This window comes from Eubalaena glacialis, chromosome 4, assembly GCF_028564815.1.
Source record: "Eubalaena glacialis isolate mEubGla1 chromosome 4, mEubGla1.1.hap2.+ XY, whole genome shotgun sequence".
NCBI classification, from domain to species: Eukaryota; Metazoa; Chordata; class Mammalia; order Artiodactyla; family Balaenidae; genus Eubalaena; species Eubalaena glacialis.
The window spans coordinates 63,026,091-63,047,871 of record NC_083719.1 but is presented as its reverse complement, the minus strand read 5'-3'; the positions used below and the strand labels follow the sequence as shown (position 1 = coordinate 63,047,871).

Sequence of the window (21,781 nt, the reverse complement as noted above, 5' to 3'; positions counted from 1 at the left end):
AATAGAAACAGTAGATTCAGAGGAAGGATTTTAAAAGAATGAAATTAAAGGTCAATCTAGAGGTCCTATTAATAATTGAAAAATAGTTAAGTGAGGATGTGGAATCAAGAAAGTAGTCTTTTGATCTTTGATAGCTTGTATAATTTATAGCACTATGGTACTATTAGTTAAAATATTTAAATGTAAAATAAAACACATACAGCAATATAAAACCAGAAGCCCCAGAAAAGAAAGTTGGTCTCACCACATTAATATCAATATTTTCCATATTTCTTTCTAGTGTTTCTTCATGTGCAATAATTTTTATGTAAAGTATATAAATTATCATAATCTAGATATCTCCTTATATTGTCCTCTTTTTTCTAGTTATAAGCATTTTCCTATATTATACATATTCTTCTTATTTTTAATTGAGGAAATCTTATATTCTTTCAAGTTGACAAATTATGACTATCCCCAACTACTCCCCTATTGGACACTGATGTTTTATTGTGACGTTTTATTGGTCAGAGATTGCAAGGGGTCTGTCAAGCTGCTCTTTAACAATCTGGTGCTAGGACGTCCCCTGGTTACTAGGGTTATCAAATGACTCCTCATTCTGACTTCTAATATCAAATTTAGATAATCTGATGATGGCAGTCATAAGAGTAGGTGTCAGAGTGACCTTTGTTTTAAATCCCATCTATTTTCCAGTGGGATAAACTAAATTTACCTTGATAGAAATAAGACAGGAAATATTGCAAAGAGAAATAATTTCATTATGAGTAGCAGGCAAGAAAAGCTGAAATACATTATATATAATGTGTTATAGAAATATTTCCAGTTACTTTTCTAAATGACTCTTGGAATTGAAAGCTATGGCAGATCAAAAAATTTGACTTGTTGAAGATTTCGTTCCCTTTCTCTTCCTACCCTCCGAAATAAAAAATAAAATCTTCTTGCATTTTTGTCTCATCTTCTTTTTCTTCTCAAGTAATTATTTGAATATCTTATTTTAACCAATTAATTGCTTAATTGCCTAAAAGTTTTTCAGTTCTTTGAAACTACATTTCTAAATTGGTTATGTTTACATTTTTTAATTGTATTGTTTCAGTTAGTTTTCTTGTGAGTTGCTTTGCTTTAAAATTTTTTCTCCTTCAAATTTCATTTTTACGTCTTTGACTCCAATTTCAATTGAAATATAACTATATTTCATAAGTAAGCATACATCAGAGTCAGTTTTAACTTTTAGATGATCTTGTGTATTTTAACAAAAGTGTAACACTTTTTTATCCCCACTCCCTTTTTTTTTTTTTTTTTAAAGGAATCAGCAGGAGGGGATCTTCAGTCTCCTTTAACACCAGAAAGTATCAATGGAACAGATGATGAAAGAACACCTGATGTGACCCAGAACTCAGAGCCAAGGCCTGAACCGACTCAGAATGCATTGCCATTTTCACATAGGTACAGATTCAATTCAACCATCATGATTAAGTAAAATGTGTAGAAACTTACTTGGTTTCAGATAAATCTTGTGAAGTTACAACCCTGAGTGAAAATTCCAGGTCAGACTTTTTTTTTTAATTGTTAACCTCAGAAAAGTTTTAATAATTTATAGTTGCCTAGATGGACTGGAGTGGACATTTCCATTATCTTTGTAGAAAAAGGGCTACTGAGCTAATTATAGTACAAATTGTTTTTCAGTGAAACAACATATTATTGCAAATCTCTTCTACTTATTTCTTAACCCAGCCCCTAAAAGGCCCTCTTTGTTAACCTGGTTTCCATTTTCATGTATGTTCTTGAGGGTTATAAAAATTTTTTTAAAAAAATAGGTTTCCTATTCTGAAATTAAGCTTTGCCAGTCTTAGAGGTGATCTCACTGTATTATCCAAAGAAGAAGACAAGTTATTGGTGTAACTTCCAGAATGGACCTGTTAATGTTAATGTCAGGTTCATTTTTGCACACCACCTAACAGGAGATAAATCTTCACATGCTTCTGAATTTTAAAGAATTTGATACTTTAAAAAGATGCAATTTATCCTAAATATGTTCAAAACCAGTTACATTAATTATTGGCCATATTGTGGTATTTTTAGGATGTAAGGAGGTCTATGAAACTGTAAATGTAAACAAATACCTCTCAGTCATTGTCTTAAAGTTAATTTTTATCCTTCTTTGGAAACTTTTGACCTAGATAATTTTAATTAAAATTCAGAAAGAAGTTTTCCTTTGTTGTGCATCTCTTTGGACCAGTTCAAAAAGATCAAATTCTTTAGCATATTCAGAAGAATTGTGAAGTGAGATATTCCAAACTCTCTTTTTCATGAGAATTTTAATTTTAATTGTATTGGTTGAATATTAGGGGCACAGGACTAAACTTATTAGAGACTAACATTGAGGGACCTCATAGTCAGGCTGAGGAAGAAGAAGGAATTTGTTAAGATTTTTCTAGGAATGAATGGGGAAAAACTCTTTGACTATGAGGCTATTCTAATTTGTTCCTAAAAATGCTAATAATTTTGCATAAAAGAGTTAGGCATATTTTAGAATTTTCATAGAGGTAATGCTTTAACTATTGCAGTATGAGTGTGTTCTCTTTTCTATAGCTAAAAAATGACTGAACACGTGAACATTTTTGGTTCTTCCAATCTGAAGACTATATGTTTACATTGATTTGTAAACCATACTGGTTTTTAAAATACGCAATTACTACTAAAGAACAATGTGATTCATATGCAGTTTTAAAAATATTTGTGTTGAGGGAAGCAAAAATTTCTTTCCTATTATATTTAACACGTCTAATTAATAAATAGATGTAATTACACTGACCATAATTATAAACTTGATTTCTTTGGCTGACACTTAAATGAGACATGTGCATTGGATACTGTAGCATTATGAAATAAGAACTTTTGTATTTATCATTTGTAAAAGCTGTTTCTAGTTTACTTTATGCACCTAAAATTTTCTGAGTTTTTATTATTTTGCTAATCCTTAGTGTTTGGAGTTATTAACTGTGATTGGTCATCTATTGATTTTCTCTGTTTTGGGGAGTCAAATAGGAATTTACTTTTTTTGATGTGAAGGTACAGCTTCTTTGACTACTGGAATGTATAATTAGCCAAGGAGATATTTGAGTTCTGAAAATGAAATTTAACAGGTCAATTTAAGCTTTTAATTACGTTAAAGGCATTATATAATCTTACAGTTTTCTTATTATTTAAAAAACACTTTAGCATAGGATTTTAGAAGACTTATTCTCTGAACTTGTTTTTACATCAATCAGTATCAATGAATATTCGCCTAGTTACTTGATTGAAATTAAGATTTCTACCTGAGATAGAAAATTGAGTATTTTACAGCTAATGTTAGAACCTCAAAATAACAGAGGGGACCTCAGAGATGGTGTAATCTAGGATTTTTCAAACTGCAGTGGTTTGAAATCAACTTAGGTTATTCATGGCATTCTGAAAAAATGAAATATAAAATGAAATAAGAAACACCAGGATAAAACCCACATTAAGAGATGAAATTGTGTTTCAGTAACATACATATTTAAGTGTAGGCTGGATTATAGAGTAAAACGTCAAAGTTTGAAAGCATGGGCCTTTGACACATCCCAGAAGTTAGGTGACTTGTTCTAGGTCATACAGTTCATTAGTAACAGCTTTAGAACTACAGCTCAGCTCTTTTGACCCTGCTATGTACTGCCAGTTAGTTAATAGTGCATTTTAGTCTAATCCCCAAAACAAGCACATTGTTGTGTCAGGAAGTTAATAACTGTTTCTATTTTGGGAGAACTATATAGAAATAAGATCAGTGTTTCATTAATGAGAGACACAAAGAATATTAAAATAATTTCTATTCAAATCTGAAACTCACAAATGTTTAAACTTGATACACTATCCTTTTTTCCCATGGCAGAGAACATTTAAAATCTATGTTTTTAAGGCTTACTTATACTATTTATTTTTGTCTTTCTTCCTTAGTACTTATTTCAACAGAAAAGAATGAATAGGAAAAAAGATACTTTGCCAACATTCCTCTGTTCTGGTTGATACCATTTTATTGCTAAATTAGGAGCAAAATCACTAGAATATCTGTGTGGTTTTTGTTTTTTCTTTTAAAGATGGAAGGATATAGGGAACAATGATCTAGTCAGTCAAGTTGATTGAGTTGATTGTAGTAATAGCTTCTTAGCAAGCCAACTTGTGCTCTTCTTAAAATTTAAATTTTATACCTAAATCTTATTAATTCATTAATTAACATACCAAAACCCTGATTTTCATTTGGTCCTGAAAATTTAGTAATGTGTTTATAGTTTATTTACTCTCTGTAAACTTTATTTATTTTTTAAAAAGTATTACTTAACTTTAAAGAGAAAAGCAAGATTTTTTTGTTAGTCTTTAAACGAACACAAATTTTCAAGTATATTTGAAAGAGATAATACTATAGTGAACTCCCATGAGCACGTCTCCCAGCTTCAACATTTAGGAAAAAATGGCCAGGCTTGTTTCATTTCTAATCCTACCCACTCTTCCACTTTTGTATTATTTTTAGAGCAAATTCCAGACATATAATTTCATCCACAAATACTTTTTTAAAATTACTTTTGAACTTTTTAAAAACTTATTTACTAAGCTAGTACAACTTTTTATATTCCATCTAACTCACTGGCATTATAGAGTTACCTTTATTTACTCTTTTCTTTGTTTTTTTAAAAATTACACTGCTGAACTAAATTTTAAAATGTATGGGCTGCTCAATGCTTAGTCAAGTGCTATATAGTACTGTGTTGTGTCCTTGTTATAAACTATGCAAAAACATTCTCATTGAATAAGTTTAGATAAATTAACACTTTTTTTAGTATATTTATTTAAATGCTTTTAAAAGTCTAGAGGTGTGTAAAATAGGAAGATTATGAGGATGAAAATGTTGACTACTTCCTTTGGGGAAATGGTAATAAATTTTATCTAAATTGCTATTTTTTCTTAAAAAATATTTTTTTAACCTGAATGATAATCTCCTTTTGGGACTGAACAGGTGTACACTCTGACCCACTGAAGTGTTCAGGGCATCCTTTGAGACTGTAGTCTTAGATTAGCTATATGGTTGACCCTTGAACAACACAGGTTTGAACTGCGAGGGTCCACTCATGAGTGGATTCTTTCGATAGTAAATATTACAGTATTACAGAATCCGCAGTTGGTTGAATCCGTGGATGTGGAACCATGGATACAGAGGACTACCTGTAAAGTTATGCATGGCTTTTTGTCTGCACGGAGGGTAGGCACCCCTAACTCCCTGCATTGTTCAAGGGTCATCTGTATACTAAATAAAATAACTACTATATGCTTGATAGTATTTATATATATATGGAGGAAAGTTTTGTGCTCTCATTCCAGGAAGGATTTGCTTCATAGCATCAGCTGTCTGGAATTTACTTGTTATTTCTTAATAAATTCTAGGATTTTTTTAAAAGATTTAAAACTATCTAAAATTCTCTTGGAAATAGTTAATTTTATAGTTTCCCAGTGCTGTTAGAATGTAATACTGAAATATAATACTGAAAACTGAAACTTTTTATTTTGTTCATTGTGAATTTATGATCCTCAGATATATAGTGATATATTGATAAGTAACTGCTGTTATCCTATTTTTGAGAGTTGAAAGCAGATATGTGTATACAGCAGTAGTTCGTGAAGCTATTTTTGTACTGATAAATTTTTAAAAGTTTGATTATCTTAATGGAAAATAGGCTGTTTTGAGCATCAATTATATTTAAATTCTTCTAATGTTTAGATAATGTATTCTCATGGTGCTGCTAGAATTTATGCATTTTGGGGGTTCTGCATGTATCATCTATTCTGTTAAAGAGATTTTTTTTCTGCCACTTTGTGTGTTTCCAACAGATATTCATTAAAGGATATGTGTAGAATCATCACTCCTTAGTATGTTGATTTTGCTTTAAATCAGTATAACTACAATTTTACCATAATCTGGGTGGGTTTATTCCATTTGTATTTAATAGATTCATTTCTTCATTTATTATCAGAGTTTCCAAAAGCTACTACTTTAAAACTGTGATTAGGGATTTTTGTAATCTCAAAAACTAAATTTCATTGGGAAATATACACACCATTTTAGTTTTATGTTAAAAAAACAAGCAGTATTTTATCTTGAATCAAATATATTTTGTACGTGCTTTGAAGATGATACAAACAGGAAAAAACTGAATGACTGTTAAGAGCTCTGGGGTACTATATTCTCCACAGCTGTGCCATTTGTCTCTCTTTTTTATGGATAGTAAGCAAATCTTCTAAGATTATAGTTATGAAGTAAAAGAGAAATAATTTCTGTGGATAACTCTTGTTTGAATAAAACTGTGTATAAAGCTGGGGGTTGATTTCACAGCAAGTGCCTTATCATTGATAAAATTACAGATGAAAAATTTAACTTGTAGGATTCCCCTTATTACTAGTTACAATTGACTTGAATATTGTTATTCCTGTACCATCGAAGCTCAAAATTAGAATTAGTTTTTAAAAATTAATTTGAAGGCCAAGACAATTTGTGAGAGATCGCAACTAAACAATTTGGAGATGTCAGAATTTCCTGTACCATAATTGTGAACAGATAGCATTTTGTAAGAGGTGCTGTGGTAATTTGGCAGTATATATAGGTCTGCATTTTCTGGGAACTAAGAAACAATTCATATATTTTTGAATAAGACACAATAAAAAATACAGTTTAGTGACTAAGACTGTTTATTAGGTTTTTACGTATGTATACTTAAATTTCCTATCTTAAATTTTTAAGAACTAATTTTTATTCTATTTTAATGTCTTCTAAAAGATTTTGAAGAAAATATAAAAATTTGCTAATGCATTTTGTTGGGAATTATCACTTAATATGGATTATTTGCAAGAAGAAAAATACTATTCGTATGAGATAAGGACATTACTAACCCACCTTCAATAGGGATCGGTCCCTTCCCCTTCTTCTTCTCTGCCTTACCATTGTAATTAATGGGAAGAATTTTCACCAGTCCATCCCTAGTGATTGTTAGTTTCTATTTTCAGGATGATGGGCTTGACGTTAGAGGTGTGATCATTCACAGTGGAACAGATTGATCTTAGGTTAGTTATGACCTTTTTCCCGTGGAGGGCTTCTAAAAATTCTTTTTTCCTTCCATTTCTGTTCTTAGAAGACCATAGTGGGGCTTCCATTGGAAGGGAGGTGTGTGATAACAGTTCTGCTCTAGGACTTAGGGAAAAATACTCTTCCTTTGGATTTGGCTTTCTATCTTTCCTCTTACTAGAGTAGTAAGGGACAAGATGAAGTAGTGAATGTAGGCAGAGGCCAAGCAAGTCACATAAATGTGTGAAGTTTGTGATGTATATGACGGTATGGAATTGTGAGGTCTGTGGTAAGGTGGAATGTACACGGTTCATCTGAAGATACTAAAGTTTTTAAAAAATAAGGCCAAACAGAGAGATGAGGATTAGATGACCCATCTGGTTTCTAGCTTAGACTTTCAAAAGAAATCTTTGTGATTTACATATGGTTTAGCCCAAGGTAAGGATTTTAAGAAAATTCCCAGCTAGTAATATTCGTTGTGATGATGCCTTATTAAATTCTTGGTGGTGGTATTTGGGAGGATATGATTTGCAGATTTGGAATCCTGGATATTTGCTCTTTGGTGACATATTACTCTGATAGGTGTTATTACTAATCTCAGACACAAAAATCTGACCATGTCACTTTTCTCCTTAAAATATTTCCGTGGCATTATGTATGTAGACCAATCCATGGTCATCAGATGAGGCTTCCCCAGCCTCATCACTTTGTGATTCTGTAGTAGTTACTTGCATTTGCTTGTAACTACTTACAACCAAGCAACCATGCTATTGCTCATCTGCAAGTCTTTGCTCCCTCGTTTTTGCAACGTTCTCCCTTCTCTTTAGAGTGGCTGCATACACACACACACACACACACACACACTCCATACTTCCTTGCACCCCACCTCTGCCTCTAACTTGATCACCAACTGGTGAACCCTGGTATATCCTCATAAGGTCCAGCATCGTCTCCTCCAGTAAGCTCTCTTTCATGTCCTCAGACTGAATTATGTCTCCTCTATTAAATCCCTTTTGCCTCTAAACTGACATATACAGGTTAACATTAGCTTTTCAGTCTCTCCTGGAACAAGGATTGTGCTTTATTCATTTGTATCACTGGTGCTTAGTACAGTAGACATTCATTAAACATACGAAGGAAACAATTTCCCTCACAGAAATTGAGTATATGCTCAGAATGCCCTTGGTACGGTGCTTCAGTCAGCTGAAGTTACACCTACAATTTCATAAGACCTTGAAGTTAAAATGTAAAACTAGTTATATTCTTTGAAAAGCAGTCACTCTTGTCAAACTTAAGACTTGAGTTTAACTGACTTAGTCTAATTTTCTTCAAAATTTCGTAGTTTGTGTAAAGAAATGTTAAAGATAGTGTTATTAATAAACAGTGTTATTAAGTACCTAATAATGTGAAAGATACTAAAATGTGCATTTTCAATGTAATAGAATCATTTTTCATCCCTTTCTTGAGAATAATTTTTCTTATTTCAAAAGCAGTGCAGAGTAATTCAATGATGTATTTTCTGTGAAATTAGGCAGTATTTATATTCTGTGTTTTTAAAACCAGTTAGAAGCAAACTGTGTTTTTAAAAATATCATCTCTTATAAAGTTCAGCACAAGTACTTACTATTTGACTCAAAGAAGTGAATTTAGGGACTACAGATTTTTTTAAATTGAGAATTGTACTATGTACATTTGGCAAAAGTAAAGATGGAGACCAACTCTTGCTTTGTGGGATAACACATTTCACAAGGAAATAAGCTGACAAGTAATTCACTGAAACGTATTGAAAGTAGTCCTGTTCCAGGGACTATCTTCCTTGTAGAGTATGTAAAATGTGAATACAACTAAACCATTGAAATACGTGTAAATTTTACTTTTATTTGTTTATCAGTTTGCCATTTTCCTTTAACAGTTAAGATTAGCCGTATATTCATTGTAGACAAAATAGTTAATCTTTTTGACTCTGGCCTAAATTGAAGTCTAGATGTTGATATTAGGACTTTGGAGATAGAAGGAACCTCCACTATTAATAGTCCAGCTACTTCATTTTACAGAAATGGAAGCAAGTCCAGGGAAGAGGTATTCAGCATCACTATTTGCTGATGGCTAGATAAGACCAGAAAGGACTCCAGAGTCAGTGGTCATTAGGGTCCATCCTGGTTGTGGCAGCTCTCCTTCTACTAAACTCCAAGAGGGTTTGTTTTCTGTATGACCTTTCCGATACTCGACGTCTCAGTTTTTAATCATTGTTGAACGCATATTTAACACCACTTGCCAAATTCCCCTGCTAGAGTCTTAGCTTCTGGCTAAGCCTTGTTGAGTTGTATTGGTGCAATATTAGAATTATATTGGTTATATTGGTACCAGTATTTCTTGGTAGCCCATATTGTTTCTAGTCATTTAGGCATGTAAGAGATAAGGAATAAATGTGTTGCATAAAAAAAATGTATATGCTCTTACTGTTACTGAGATGACAGAAAGGGGTAAATAAATTGGTGCAACTTGATCATTAGCATCAAAAACATACCATATACTAGGCAGGGCTAAAAAAGATACTGATATAAAGAATAATTAGTTTACCTTTTTAATTCTAACGGGGTCTACTTAGCTATCAATATTCCCATTAATATTGTTAATAACAGTTTTATTGAGATACGATTCACATACTAGACAATTCACCTGTTTAAAGTGTATAATTCAGTGATATTTGGTACAACCAAAATTGTACAACAGAGTTTCTGCAACCATCGCCACAGTCAATTTTAGAACACTTTCATTACCTCCCCCCAAAGCCTGTACCAGTTAGCAGTCACTTCCCTATTTCCCTTCACACACTTCCTGCCTCCCCCAGTCCTAGGCAACCACTAATCTACTTTCTGTCTCTGTAGATTTGTCTGTTTTGGACATTGTGTATAAATGGAATCACATAATATGTGGTCTTTTACGACTAGTTTCTTTTACTTAGGATGTGTTTTCAAGTTTTATCCATGTGGTAGAATGTGTCAATACTCCATTTCCTTTTATTGCTGAATAATATTCTATTAACCCACTCATCAGTTGATACACATTTGGATTGTTTCCACTTTCTGGAAGTTCCACCATTGTTATGAATAATGCTGCTGTGAGCATTTGTGTACGAGTTTTTGTGCGGACATATGTTTTCAGTTCTCCACGTATATACCTAGTAGTGGAATTGCTAGGTCATATGGTAATTCTATGGTTAACCTTTGGGAGGAACTGCCAGACTGGTTTGCAAAGCAGCTGCACCATTTTAAATTCCCACCAGTGGTATATAAGTGTTCCAGTTTCTCCACATCATCATCAACACGTTATTATCTCTTTTTTATTATAGCCATCTTCATAGGTGTGATGTGGTATCTCATTGTGGTTTTGATTTGTATTTCCTTGATGGCTAATGTTGACCATCTTTTCATTTATTTATTGTCCACTTGCATATCTTCTTTGGAGAAGTGGCTACTCAGATCCTTTGCCCATTTTTAATAGGGTTGTTTGTCTCTTTGTTGTTGAGTTGTAATTACTTATATATTCTAGATGTTAACTCCTTATTGGATAAATGATTTGCAGATATTTTCTCCAATTCTCTGGGTTGTCTTTTTCACTTTCTTGATGGTGTTCTTTGCAACACAAAAGCTGTTAATTTTAATTGTCCCATTTATCTTTTTTTTTCTTTTGTTGCTTGTGCTTTTGGTGTCATATCTAAGAAACCATTGCCTAATCCATGGGCACAAAGATTTACACCTGTTTTCCTTGAGAGTTCTGTGATTTTAGCTCTTATGTTTAGATCTGGCCAATTTTGAGTATTTTTGTATATGATGTAGGATAGAGACCCAACTTTATTCTTTTGCATGTGCATATCCAGTTATCCCAGCATCATTTGTTGAAAAGACTGTTCTTTTCCTATTGAGTTCTCTTGGCATCCTTGTCAAAAATCAGTTGACCATAAATGTTTATATCTGAACTCTCAGTTCTGTCCCACTGATCTATCCTCATGCCATTCTTCATTATTGTAGTTTTGTAGTAAGTTTTGAAATTGGGATGTGAGTTCTCCAATTTTATCCTTCCTTTTTTAAGATTTAAGATTATTCTGACTGTACTGAGTCCCTAGGATTTCCATGTGATTTTTGGATCAGCTTGTGAATTTCTGTAAAGGAATCAGTTGGGATTCTGATAGGAACTCCATTGAATCTGTCGAAAAATTTGGATGGCCATCTTAATAATGTTAAGTCTGTCAATTCATGAACATGTGATGTTTTCCCACTTAGCTCTTCAATTTCTTTCAACGGGGTTGTTTAGTTTTCAGAGTATAAGTTTTGCACTTCTTTTGTTAAATTTATTCCTAAGCATTCTTTTTGATGCTGTTGTTAGTGGAATTGTTTCTTAATCTTATTTTCTAATTGTCATGCTGTATCTAGAAATACAGTTGATTTTGTATAGTGATATTGTGGCCTATAAACTTGCTAAACTCATTAGTCTTAATAGTTTTTTTGTAGCTTCCTTAAGATTTTCTATATACAAAATCATGTCATCCGCAAATAGAGATAATTTTACTTCTTACTTTCCATTCTTGATGTCTTTTATTTCATTTTCTTGACTAATTGCCCTGTCTAAAACCTTCAGTACAATGCTGAATAGAAGTGACAAGAGTGGCCATCTCCTTCTTGTTTCTGATCTTAGGGGGAAAGCTTTCAGTCTTTCATCGTTAGGTATGCTATTAGTTAAGGCTTTTCGTAGATGCTCCTTATGATGTTGACGAAGTTCCCCTATATTCCTAGTTTTTTAGTGGTTTTTCCATTAATATTTATTCTGATTGGTTAATGATTACCTCCTCTCAATTGGTAGCTTTAGGAAACTATGCTTTGACAAATGTAGCCATATGCTTTCCTTACATGGAATTGTTCTTAAAAGGTAATTTTTTTAAATTAATTTTTTTATTGGAGTATAGTTGATTTACAATGTTGTGTTAGTTTCTGCTGTATAGCAAAGTGAGTCAGTTATACATATACATATATCCAATCTTTTTTAGATTCCATTCCCATATAGGTCATGACAGAGTAATGAATAGAGTTCCCTGTGCTATACAGTAGGTTCTTATTAGTTATCTATTTTATATACAGTAGTGTGTATATGTCCATCCCAATCTCCCAATTTATCCCTCCCCCGCTTCCCCCCTTGGTAACCATAAGTTTGTTTTCTACATCTGTGACTCAGTTTCTGTTTTGTAAATAGGTTCATTTGTACCATTTTTGATAGTTTAAAGGAAAAAAAAAACTTGATTTGAGGGGAAGAATTTTCTTTATAAAACTGTCATTAATTTTTAAAAGCTCATCACTAGGCTTCAGTTTTCCTATCTAAAAATATGAAAACTTCCAGTTTTCTAGCTTTTTATCTCCAGAATATGTGAAGCAGCTTTTATAGACAGTGGGAATGGTGGTACATTTACTTCTTATCTGATTTTGTAAGTGATATAGTTGACTTTTTTCTTCATATTTTTTAATTAAGAGAAAACAACTGATTAAAATGCCCTTTTTTTTAAGAAGAGAAAGAATGTAAATAGTCTTTTTAAAATGATACTGGATAAATCATAGCATTATTTCAATGAATATGAAGCATGTCCTTATTAAATATGAATAGAAATACACATATTAAGTTATTCATTGCAAATAACTCTGATTTCTAGTGTAAATATTACTCTTGAAAAGACTAATCCTGCATTTTTTCCTTATTGCATTATAGAAATGTTAGCTGATGATTATTTTAAATGATCAGTTACGTGATCAGTACTTGTTTTATGCCAATAGTGTTCTACCTAGTTTACCATGAAGGAGTTGTGTTTCTGGATGCATATAGTCTAAAAGAGTTTTCAGCATAGTTGTACATTAACCTTTAAGCAACATAAGCATGTTATAATCATGCCGCAGGACATTTTAAAGCCTGCCTTTGCATACAAAGTAGAAAATTAAGTCACTAGGTAAATTTAGTCAGATTTTTTTAGTGTCATTTACCAGGGGAACCAAAGTTTTTTTTTATTTATTAAAAATTTTTAACAATAAAATTTCTCCATGATACTTAATATGAAACCTTAGACACAGTTATATAGAGAGATTTCCTTCATAGCTGCTTTGGCGTCTATAACATGAGGTTTATGGAAAAGCATGTTAGCAAAAGTGACTTTAGAAAGTATATATGATCCTTTGGGTTAATAGTTTTTTGTAATTGGATCATTTTAGGGTATGCGTTACTCACAAGCTAACTTATTATTAAAGAGACGACCTGAAGCCTCTCTGGCTCTACGAAATAATAGATTTTTTTTTTCTCTAGAGATATAGAGAATGAATATTAGTAATTTGTTAAATTACAGGAAGAAACACATCATTGGGTATTATCTGAGTGCACAAACACTGCTATTGTATAGTAGCCATACCTTTTCAACTTCTTTTAAAAGGTGTAGCCAAGCCATTCTGTCATTATTACATATTGTCAGAAAGTCTTAGTTTCCATAGCAGAGGAGATGTACTTTATCTTACAGGTCTCACAATCCACGGGACCTACTAGGTGTCAAGCCCTTAACTAGTACTAGACATATATCACATTTTGGTTTTTTGGAGAGAAATAGGTATCTTGGGCAGAAACAATAAAGAAGAAAAATCACATACCTAAATGAACTCATTTCCCTTTCCCCCACTTCCCACTTTAAGAAAAATTTCTGTTTGAACGTTTTTTCTTTTTATGGAAAAGCTGGACTCCTTACTTCCTTACATCCTTATACCTGCTGGATAGGGGTTTTTTTTGAAAGTCAGAAAAGATCAGTCCTCCAATTTGGATTTTTTTCCTACTGTGGAAACAACCAGTTTTCCTTGGTAGATGACTTCTGTGACCACCTCTAGTTTTGGAACGTAGTGGAGTCACCATTTCCATGGAAGAAGAGGATCTGCAGTTTATCCTAATTGAAAAGATGCAAATAGACCCTGAGGAGAGAGAGTAACTGACATGGAAGAAACATGACACTTTAAAAAGACCCGGTCATCACAGATTTAACTTTGAAGAGCCAAAAGAATTAGTACCTATAAGGAAGATACTGAAATGTATCAGTTTCTCACTATGCCTAGATAGCATTTAAGATATCTCTGAGTAGCAGAAAAAAAAAATGACTTCGCATGGCATCTTGTGTTTCGTTCCTTTGGCAAAATGCTGTTATACTTGCTCCACTTAATTTTCAGAAGTCTTAAAAGCCCTTGATGGAGAAAATTTTCTGTTTCTTAAAAATCAAAATAGCTATTATTCCTGATAAAGATAGTGAAAAAAATAAGCAACCTAATTTTCCTGGACTTCAAAGTAGAAGTGGTTCATAGATGCTGTTTCTATTAAGATTTTAATGTAGTTATTTTCCTACATGTAATCTGATACTCATTTCTTGGTCCATTTCTTTTGTCGTCATATGACAACACTTAACTCCCCACCTCACAGGGATGTTGTGAAGCAAGTTTTAAATGTTTCTAAGAAAAGTGTAGAATTTATAACTCTTGACTGTCTCTTTGTTGGTAGTTTCTACAATCATAAGATTTTATTTTAAAATTTACAAGTGCTTTCCTATAGTTATAAATGGATATTAGGTGTATTAAAATGGAAATAAGATAATGAAGTTGTATTTGATTTATCACTGAGCATCCTTGTAAATAATTTAACTGAATGAAATATTGCATTGATTTTTTTTTCAACGAAGAGCTTTTATACAATTATAATTAAAGAAAAGCTAAAGTAAAAGTGTCTGGTTTCCCCTTTTATTTAGTTGAGATTTAATTACTCATATGTGTTAGAGAGATGAAAGGTAACCCAATTCATCAATTTCTAATGAGTAGAAGATGAAAAATACAATGAAATAGATATAATTTAAGGGAAAAAGTTATAGAGAGGTGCCCAGAATTTGGGTTTTGAGTAAAACTCTGTGTTATTAATTAGATAGAGGTGAAATTTTAGTAACATTTTCATTAAAAATAGGATTAATATAGGAATAGAGATTTGATAAGCACTTGCTTCACATCACAGCAAAAAGGGTTATAAAGGAAATTTGCCTTATTAAGTAAAGGAAAAATGTTTAAATATTAGCTAAAATTCATGCATAGAAAAAACTTATTAGCCTGAAGAATTTGATTTCATTTATACAATTTCATTTTCATAACGTATTTTAGAAAGTAATTGTATAACATATTCTCTTCCACATAAATGAACCAGCCCGATTTTGCAAATCAAACTTAGATATAGTGTGTGAATTATCAGATAATGACTCCCAGAGTGAGGTTTTTAAATTGCTATCAAATGTCTACTTTCTGCTGCTTTGTTTTCACTGTGTATAGTATCAAAAGACAGATCAATTCAAAGTGAATCTTTGGAGTCAGCCTTATAATCTGGCATTTGTAAACAAATAATTTAGAAAATCTTTTCTAAATTGCCATATTATTTAAATGTGTGTTTTATAATTTATTCTGTATGCTTTGAAAATGGGAATGGACATAGTCCTGGGTTAAGTGTGTTAGTATCAAGAAAGCATTTGAAACCAGAATACCGTATTTTTTGAATGCCTCACTTTAAAAAAATTGAATGGCTTTAGATGAACTTTGTATGCTTCATTTTACCAGAGACCCTACTGCTCCCTACTGTCGTATATACCACAAAATTCACTCACTCATGTTGTTTGAATTATTAGTTTCTTTAACTTGGATAGGGAGGTGACTGTTGAGGGGCCTTTCTTTGGCTAACTTGGTTTATCCCTCTTTTCAACATTTTATAATTTGCCCTCCTTTAAGCATTTTATGCATATGTTCATATCAGCTACCGATATGAATCATATACATTGGTTCATAGTGTATTCCTCTTTATCCAGTTTAATGCTGATATGTTTGAATACTGCAGGGAGAATAATATTTTTGAAATTCTAACCTCATAATAATGAGAAAAACACTGTGTAAACAGCTAGTTTGAGGATAATTATGAAATTATTCATAAATTTTATGTATAAGCATTAATAAAAATAAACTCCTTTAAGAATAATTCTGAACCTGGTTTCTCTTGCCCATACTGATTTTTTTTTAACATCAAAAACACTGAGAAGTTATTTTTTGATTTAAAAAAGTAGAGAGTGCTTTCTTTTCCCCTCAAATATGATAGCATCTAATATAGTATGTGTGTTCTTCTAACCAATCTATCATAGAAAGCAAATATTAAAGTTGGTGAACATGTGCTTCAGAAATAATGAAGAAATATAACCATATTAGTCATTACCTTAACAGTATTCTTTTTCTGATGTTTAAAACTTAGAAGGGCTATCTTGTATCAGTGTCCATTTTATTATGGGAACAGTTTATAAAATACATCCTGAGCCTGACGTAATTCTAGAGAGAATAATTTCCTGGGAGGAAATGTGAATAACATAATGGTTTTGTGATTATTTTGTTGGTCTCTAAAAATAAAACATGTTCTTACCATCATATACCTCTCAAAAATAAAAAGGTGAACTTGGATTCTTCTGGCTATGCCACCAATACTATTCTTTCAGGCAAATTACTTAATCAAATTACTTGAGCTGGTTTCCTTATCTATTAAGTAAAAGCAGAGGGGTGGGGTTGAGTAATGATTTATAAGGTCCTTTCTCTTGATTATCTTGAAGTGATCCTGCCTTTAATCCAGGAAATAAGATATCCTCTTGCAGTGTTCTGTGGCTGGGCGTGAGATTTAGTACTGAGTTTATAATCATTAAGAACTTTGATATGTTACTGTGCTACATAAAAAATTATACTACGTAAGTCAAATTAGCCATCTCTGTCTTTAAATAGAACATTAGGAAAAAGAAGTCTTATGCTTTTGCATTATGTGCACACATAATTAAAATTATTTAAATTCCTTCCAGATGACACTGTGGATTCAAAATGTGTGATCCATCAGTTATTACTTTTAAATAATAATAATTTTCATTTAAAATTAGAACGCTAGCACAGGAGATAGCATAGTATTGTAATGTCCTGGATTGGATTATTATACTGGGATGAATTTCTGAACTAAATACTACCTAATAGCTAGACTTATAGATTGAAACCCATGATGACAAGTAAATCTTCTATACTTGGGAATGGATTTTTAGCAGTATCAAATCATAAACAGCCAACTGAAAGAAACTTGCTTTATGTAATGGCTCACTTTGAAACATGGTATTAACCAATGGAAAATGGTGAGGTCGGATATGCTGTCCTTTGAGAAAGTAAGATGTAAAAATTTAATAAGTAATATATTGCTACAGCTGGAAATAATAGTGTAGGCATTTAACACTTCAAATAGTGTTGTTTGATGTCTCATCTGTGAATCATACCTCACAGTTTAATACAACTTCTAAACTAATTTGTAGAAAGCATTATGCCCAAAAAGGCGAGGGGAGAATAGTCCTTGCTTTTAATTCACTGAAGTTCAGTGATACCAATTGAGGGAAAAATCATCTTTGTGTTTCTTCTTCCTTTATTTTCTTCCTCAAGAGATCATCTTGTGTTTGTTTGTTTTTTTTTAAATTTTTATTGGAGTATAGTCAATTTACAGTGTTGTGTTAGTTTCTGCTGTACAGCAAAGTGAATCAGTTATACATATACATATATCCAGTCTTTTTTAGATTCTTTTCCCATATAGGTCATTACAGAGTATTGAGAAGAGTTCCCTTGTGCTATACAATAGGTTATTATTACTTATCCATTTTCACCTTATAATAGTCAGTTTATTTCAGTTCAGAACTCTGAATGCTAGGCTATGTGCACTATCCTTAGTGCTTCTAAAGATTAGGTGGTATGGTGTGTATGGAAGTCTATTTATTAAAGGGCCTTAGATGAGTATATACATACACTTTTTACTTTTTTTATAGTCTTATCTCTACTCATTTTGTTTTATTGTCTCATGAGAAGAAGAACAGATACAATTTCTTCATTTTCCAGGAAAAAAAAAATCTGAGGTGTAAGGAGGTTAGGGAATTTTTCTAAAATCTGTAGATATCAGAATTAGAATTTGTCTCTAACCCTCTGCTTCTCTGCCCCAGTCTTTTTCCAGTTTATCCTGAAGAAATTTTAAGCCCATGTGGAGACCAAAGTTGAAAAAGATAATTAACAAAATTCATTTGTTGTTTGGCACAATAGTTTTTAAATATGTGGTTGAAATTCACCAGTAATTGGTAGGTCTGTAGGCATTTAATTCATTTGAGAATGTATTATATATTTTGGTTAAGTCAGCATGATCATATTGATTTTAGAGTTATTTACATTGACAAATATTTTAATAGTTTATCGTGTGTGCTTGTATATGTGTATAGTCATAGTATTCTTGACTATATAGCTGCAAGCAAAGGAAAATCATTAGGGAATCTTAGATTTAGGTAATTTATATTAGTGTCATAGTAAACTTACACATTATACGCTTTCTTTGCTCTTTATTGATCTAGTAATATAGTTAAAAATACAATCTGGGTGTTTACTAAATAGCTGGCTAAAGGTTTTAATACTGCTTAGAGCTACCTTTATGTTTCCAAAACCATCATGGCATGACCAAACATTTGGAACGCTTGTCCTAAGAGTTCTCAGATTTGCATGTAAGGGTATGGCAACTTAATAGCATCTAGAGAGGGTCTCATAGCAAAGGTCATTTCTTAGGAGCAGCAAGTTGAAACTTGCAAATAGCTTCAAAGGTATTCTACAAAATATGGTCATAGGCCCTGAATAGTTCAAAATTAGATTCTAAATTTTATTTAGTGATTCTAAAGATGTGTCCAGAGGTGAGGAGCACCTGGAAAGCACAGTTATCTTTGTGGAGTGTTTTTATATATATATATATATATATATACACATATATAATCACATGGATTAGAAATCGTTTAGCTAACCCATTATATATGTAAAAATTACCATGAGCCACATGGAAAAGCGTGGTCAAAATAAACATGACCAGCTGTTTCTGGAAGTTATCCATGTATAGGTCCTTTTTAATACTCATTCGTTCAAAATCATTTATTGAGCATGTCTGTGTGCCAGGACAAAGGGACTAAGATTGCCCTCAAGGAGCTTTGTGAGGCAATAGAACATATATTTGGTGGTGATGATGATGATGCAGAGGTAGTGATTCATGGAGTGCTCTGCAAGCCGCAAAGAGCCCCAGCTGTCTTCATAGCTACTTCAACACTCTCTGATCTCATGCTTCCCTTTATACTCTTTTTGACATATTTGAGTGCCAGGTACTGTGAATACATCAGTGCACACGGCAAACATCTCTGTTCTCATGGTGTTTAAACTTAAGTGGGGGGAGCAAGAAAAAGAAATAAATGACTATAATTACTGTTATGAAAAGTATCATGTAAGAGGAGATCAAAGGGAGAGGGAGAGGGCAGGTAGTAGTCTGTCTAGATCAGAAGAGGAGGCCTCCTTGAGGGGTCACTTATCAGTCATCCTTCCAGAGAATAGAAACCACCTAGAAGACTGGGGGAGGAGCACTCCAGGCAGAGGGAGGGGTGCCTGCCTTTGCTTTGAAGCCCTTGGGTGTTTAGTGCCCTTATCTGAGGTCTTGGTAGTGACAATGGAAGGAATCTGTAGAGAAAAACTGGGATGGAAGAAAAGAGAGGGTTTTTTCACTCTGCAGCTCTGAGAGCAAGGAAATAGGAAAAGATAAAGGTGTTTCTACTCCACGAGCTTGTAAACCATTTGAGAACAATAGCCATGATTATTTATCCTTAAATTCACATTGCCTGGTAGAGTGCTTGACACATAGTAGGTGTGCAAAAAACATTTGTTGACTCAAGTGACTGAGTAATTGGTCCTTATGTATTAGAATTTTTTTTCTACAATTAGGGTAGAAATTCCTTTGAGGACGAGAAAAATATCATATACATCTATTTAGTGTTAAGTGGTATCAGTAAATGGAATCTAAAATAGGCTTGTCTTCCTTCTTGAATTTCTCTGTTCAGTTTTACAAAAATGCATCTAAAAGAGTATTTATACTCTCAAAAGATTAACATTTTTAAGTTGCCTATGAAGTTAGCTGCCACAAGTCATGTCATTTTAATATAATTCTTGAAAAACCTCAGCATGGAAGCTAGCTTTCCAGATCTATATTTGCATAGAGTTTCTCCTAAGTATTTTTTTTTTCCAGCTTGAGATATAATTGCTGTATAACATTGTATGAGTTTAAGGTGTACAATGTATTGATTTGGTGCATTTATATATTGCAGATGATTGTGTTAGCTAACACCTGTGTCAGGTTACATAATTACCATTTCTTTTTTTTGTGGTGAGAACATTTAAGATCTACTCTTAGCAACTTTCAAGTATATAATACAGTATTATTAACTGTAATCACTTTGCTGTACATTAGATTCCCCAGAACTTATGCGTCTAATACCTGGAAGTTTGCACTCTTTGACCAACATCTCGATTCCTTTTCCCCAACCCCATCCCCTGGTAACTGCCATTGCGGTCTCTGTTTCTTGCGTTTGGCTTTTTTAGATTCCATATATAAGTGATAGAATATAGCAGGGGTCCCCAACCCCCGGACCTTGGACCACTACTGGTCTGCGTCCTGTTAGGAGCCGGGCCGCACAGCAGGAGGTGAGCGGTGGGCGGGTGAGCGAGCAAAGCTTCATCTGCCGCTCCCCATCGCTCCCCATCGCTTGTGTTTCCGCCTGAACCATGGCTCGCATCACCGCCTGAACCACCACCGCCCCCCACCCGCCTTCCATGGAAAAATTGTCTTCCACGAAACTGGTCCCTGGTGCCAAAAAGGTTGGGGACTGCTGGCATATAGTATTTGTCTTTCTCTGTCTGACTTATTTCACTTAGCATAAATGCCCTTAAGGTCCATCCAATGTTGTTGCAACTGGCAGGATGTACTTCTTTCTGGTGGCTGAATAATATTTCATTGTGTGTATACCACATCTTTATTCCTCTATTGATGGACACTTAGGTTGTTTCCATATTTTGGCTATTGTGAATAATGCTGCAGTGACCCTGGGATCATAAGCCTTTAACTTGTTTTTTATAAATCAGTAACAATCATAGAGATATAACTTAACTAATTGCAAGGCAAAAAAAAAAAATCAGTCATTACAAGCTCATAAAATATTTACATAAGGACTTCACTAATATGGGCAAACTAATATATATGATAAAAGCTCCCCTGAAGCCTGGGATATGTAGTTATTTGGGCTTATTTTCCAAAGGCTGTTAATAAACCAAGGAAACGTCAAAGCATATTTTAGTTCTAAGAGCCTAGATTTAGTAGAATCTGCATTCATTTGTAGAAAACAGCAAGCAAATAGTAATAGAAGGCCCTTAAAGTAATTATGCAGATATTCACATTTATATGTTTTATAAAATTATTTACTTTTACATGTAAATGTAAGTAAAACAAGTCATCCATCTCTATAATATAAAGTCTTTTGATTTTGAGTTATTTAGTGATATGGATGTCTACTGTTTTCATATCCTCAAAAAGAAGTATAGAGATCCTGCTTTATTAGTCAATCCATACTTGTAACCGTTCTCCATTTCAAAATATGTTTTGCAAATTTTGCTATGATGTCAAAGACCTTTGGAGCAATAACTTAAATCTGTTTAATCTGTTTAATCC

At 32.9% G+C, this 21,781-nt stretch overlaps 1 protein-coding gene across 2 annotated transcripts in view; it reads left to right on the top strand.

The window, feature by feature from the left end:
- Positions 1-21,781, top strand: part of HOMER1 (homer scaffold protein 1) — a 125,036-nt gene that overhangs the window by 59,910 nt on the left and 43,345 nt on the right. For both annotated transcript variants that reach the window (XM_061187939.1, XM_061187940.1), the window contains exon 5: positions 1,304-1,443. In XM_061187939.1, the coding sequence (XP_061043922.1) occupies positions 1,304-1,443 (140 nt within the window). The remainder of the gene's footprint in view (positions 1-1,303; positions 1,444-21,781) is intronic.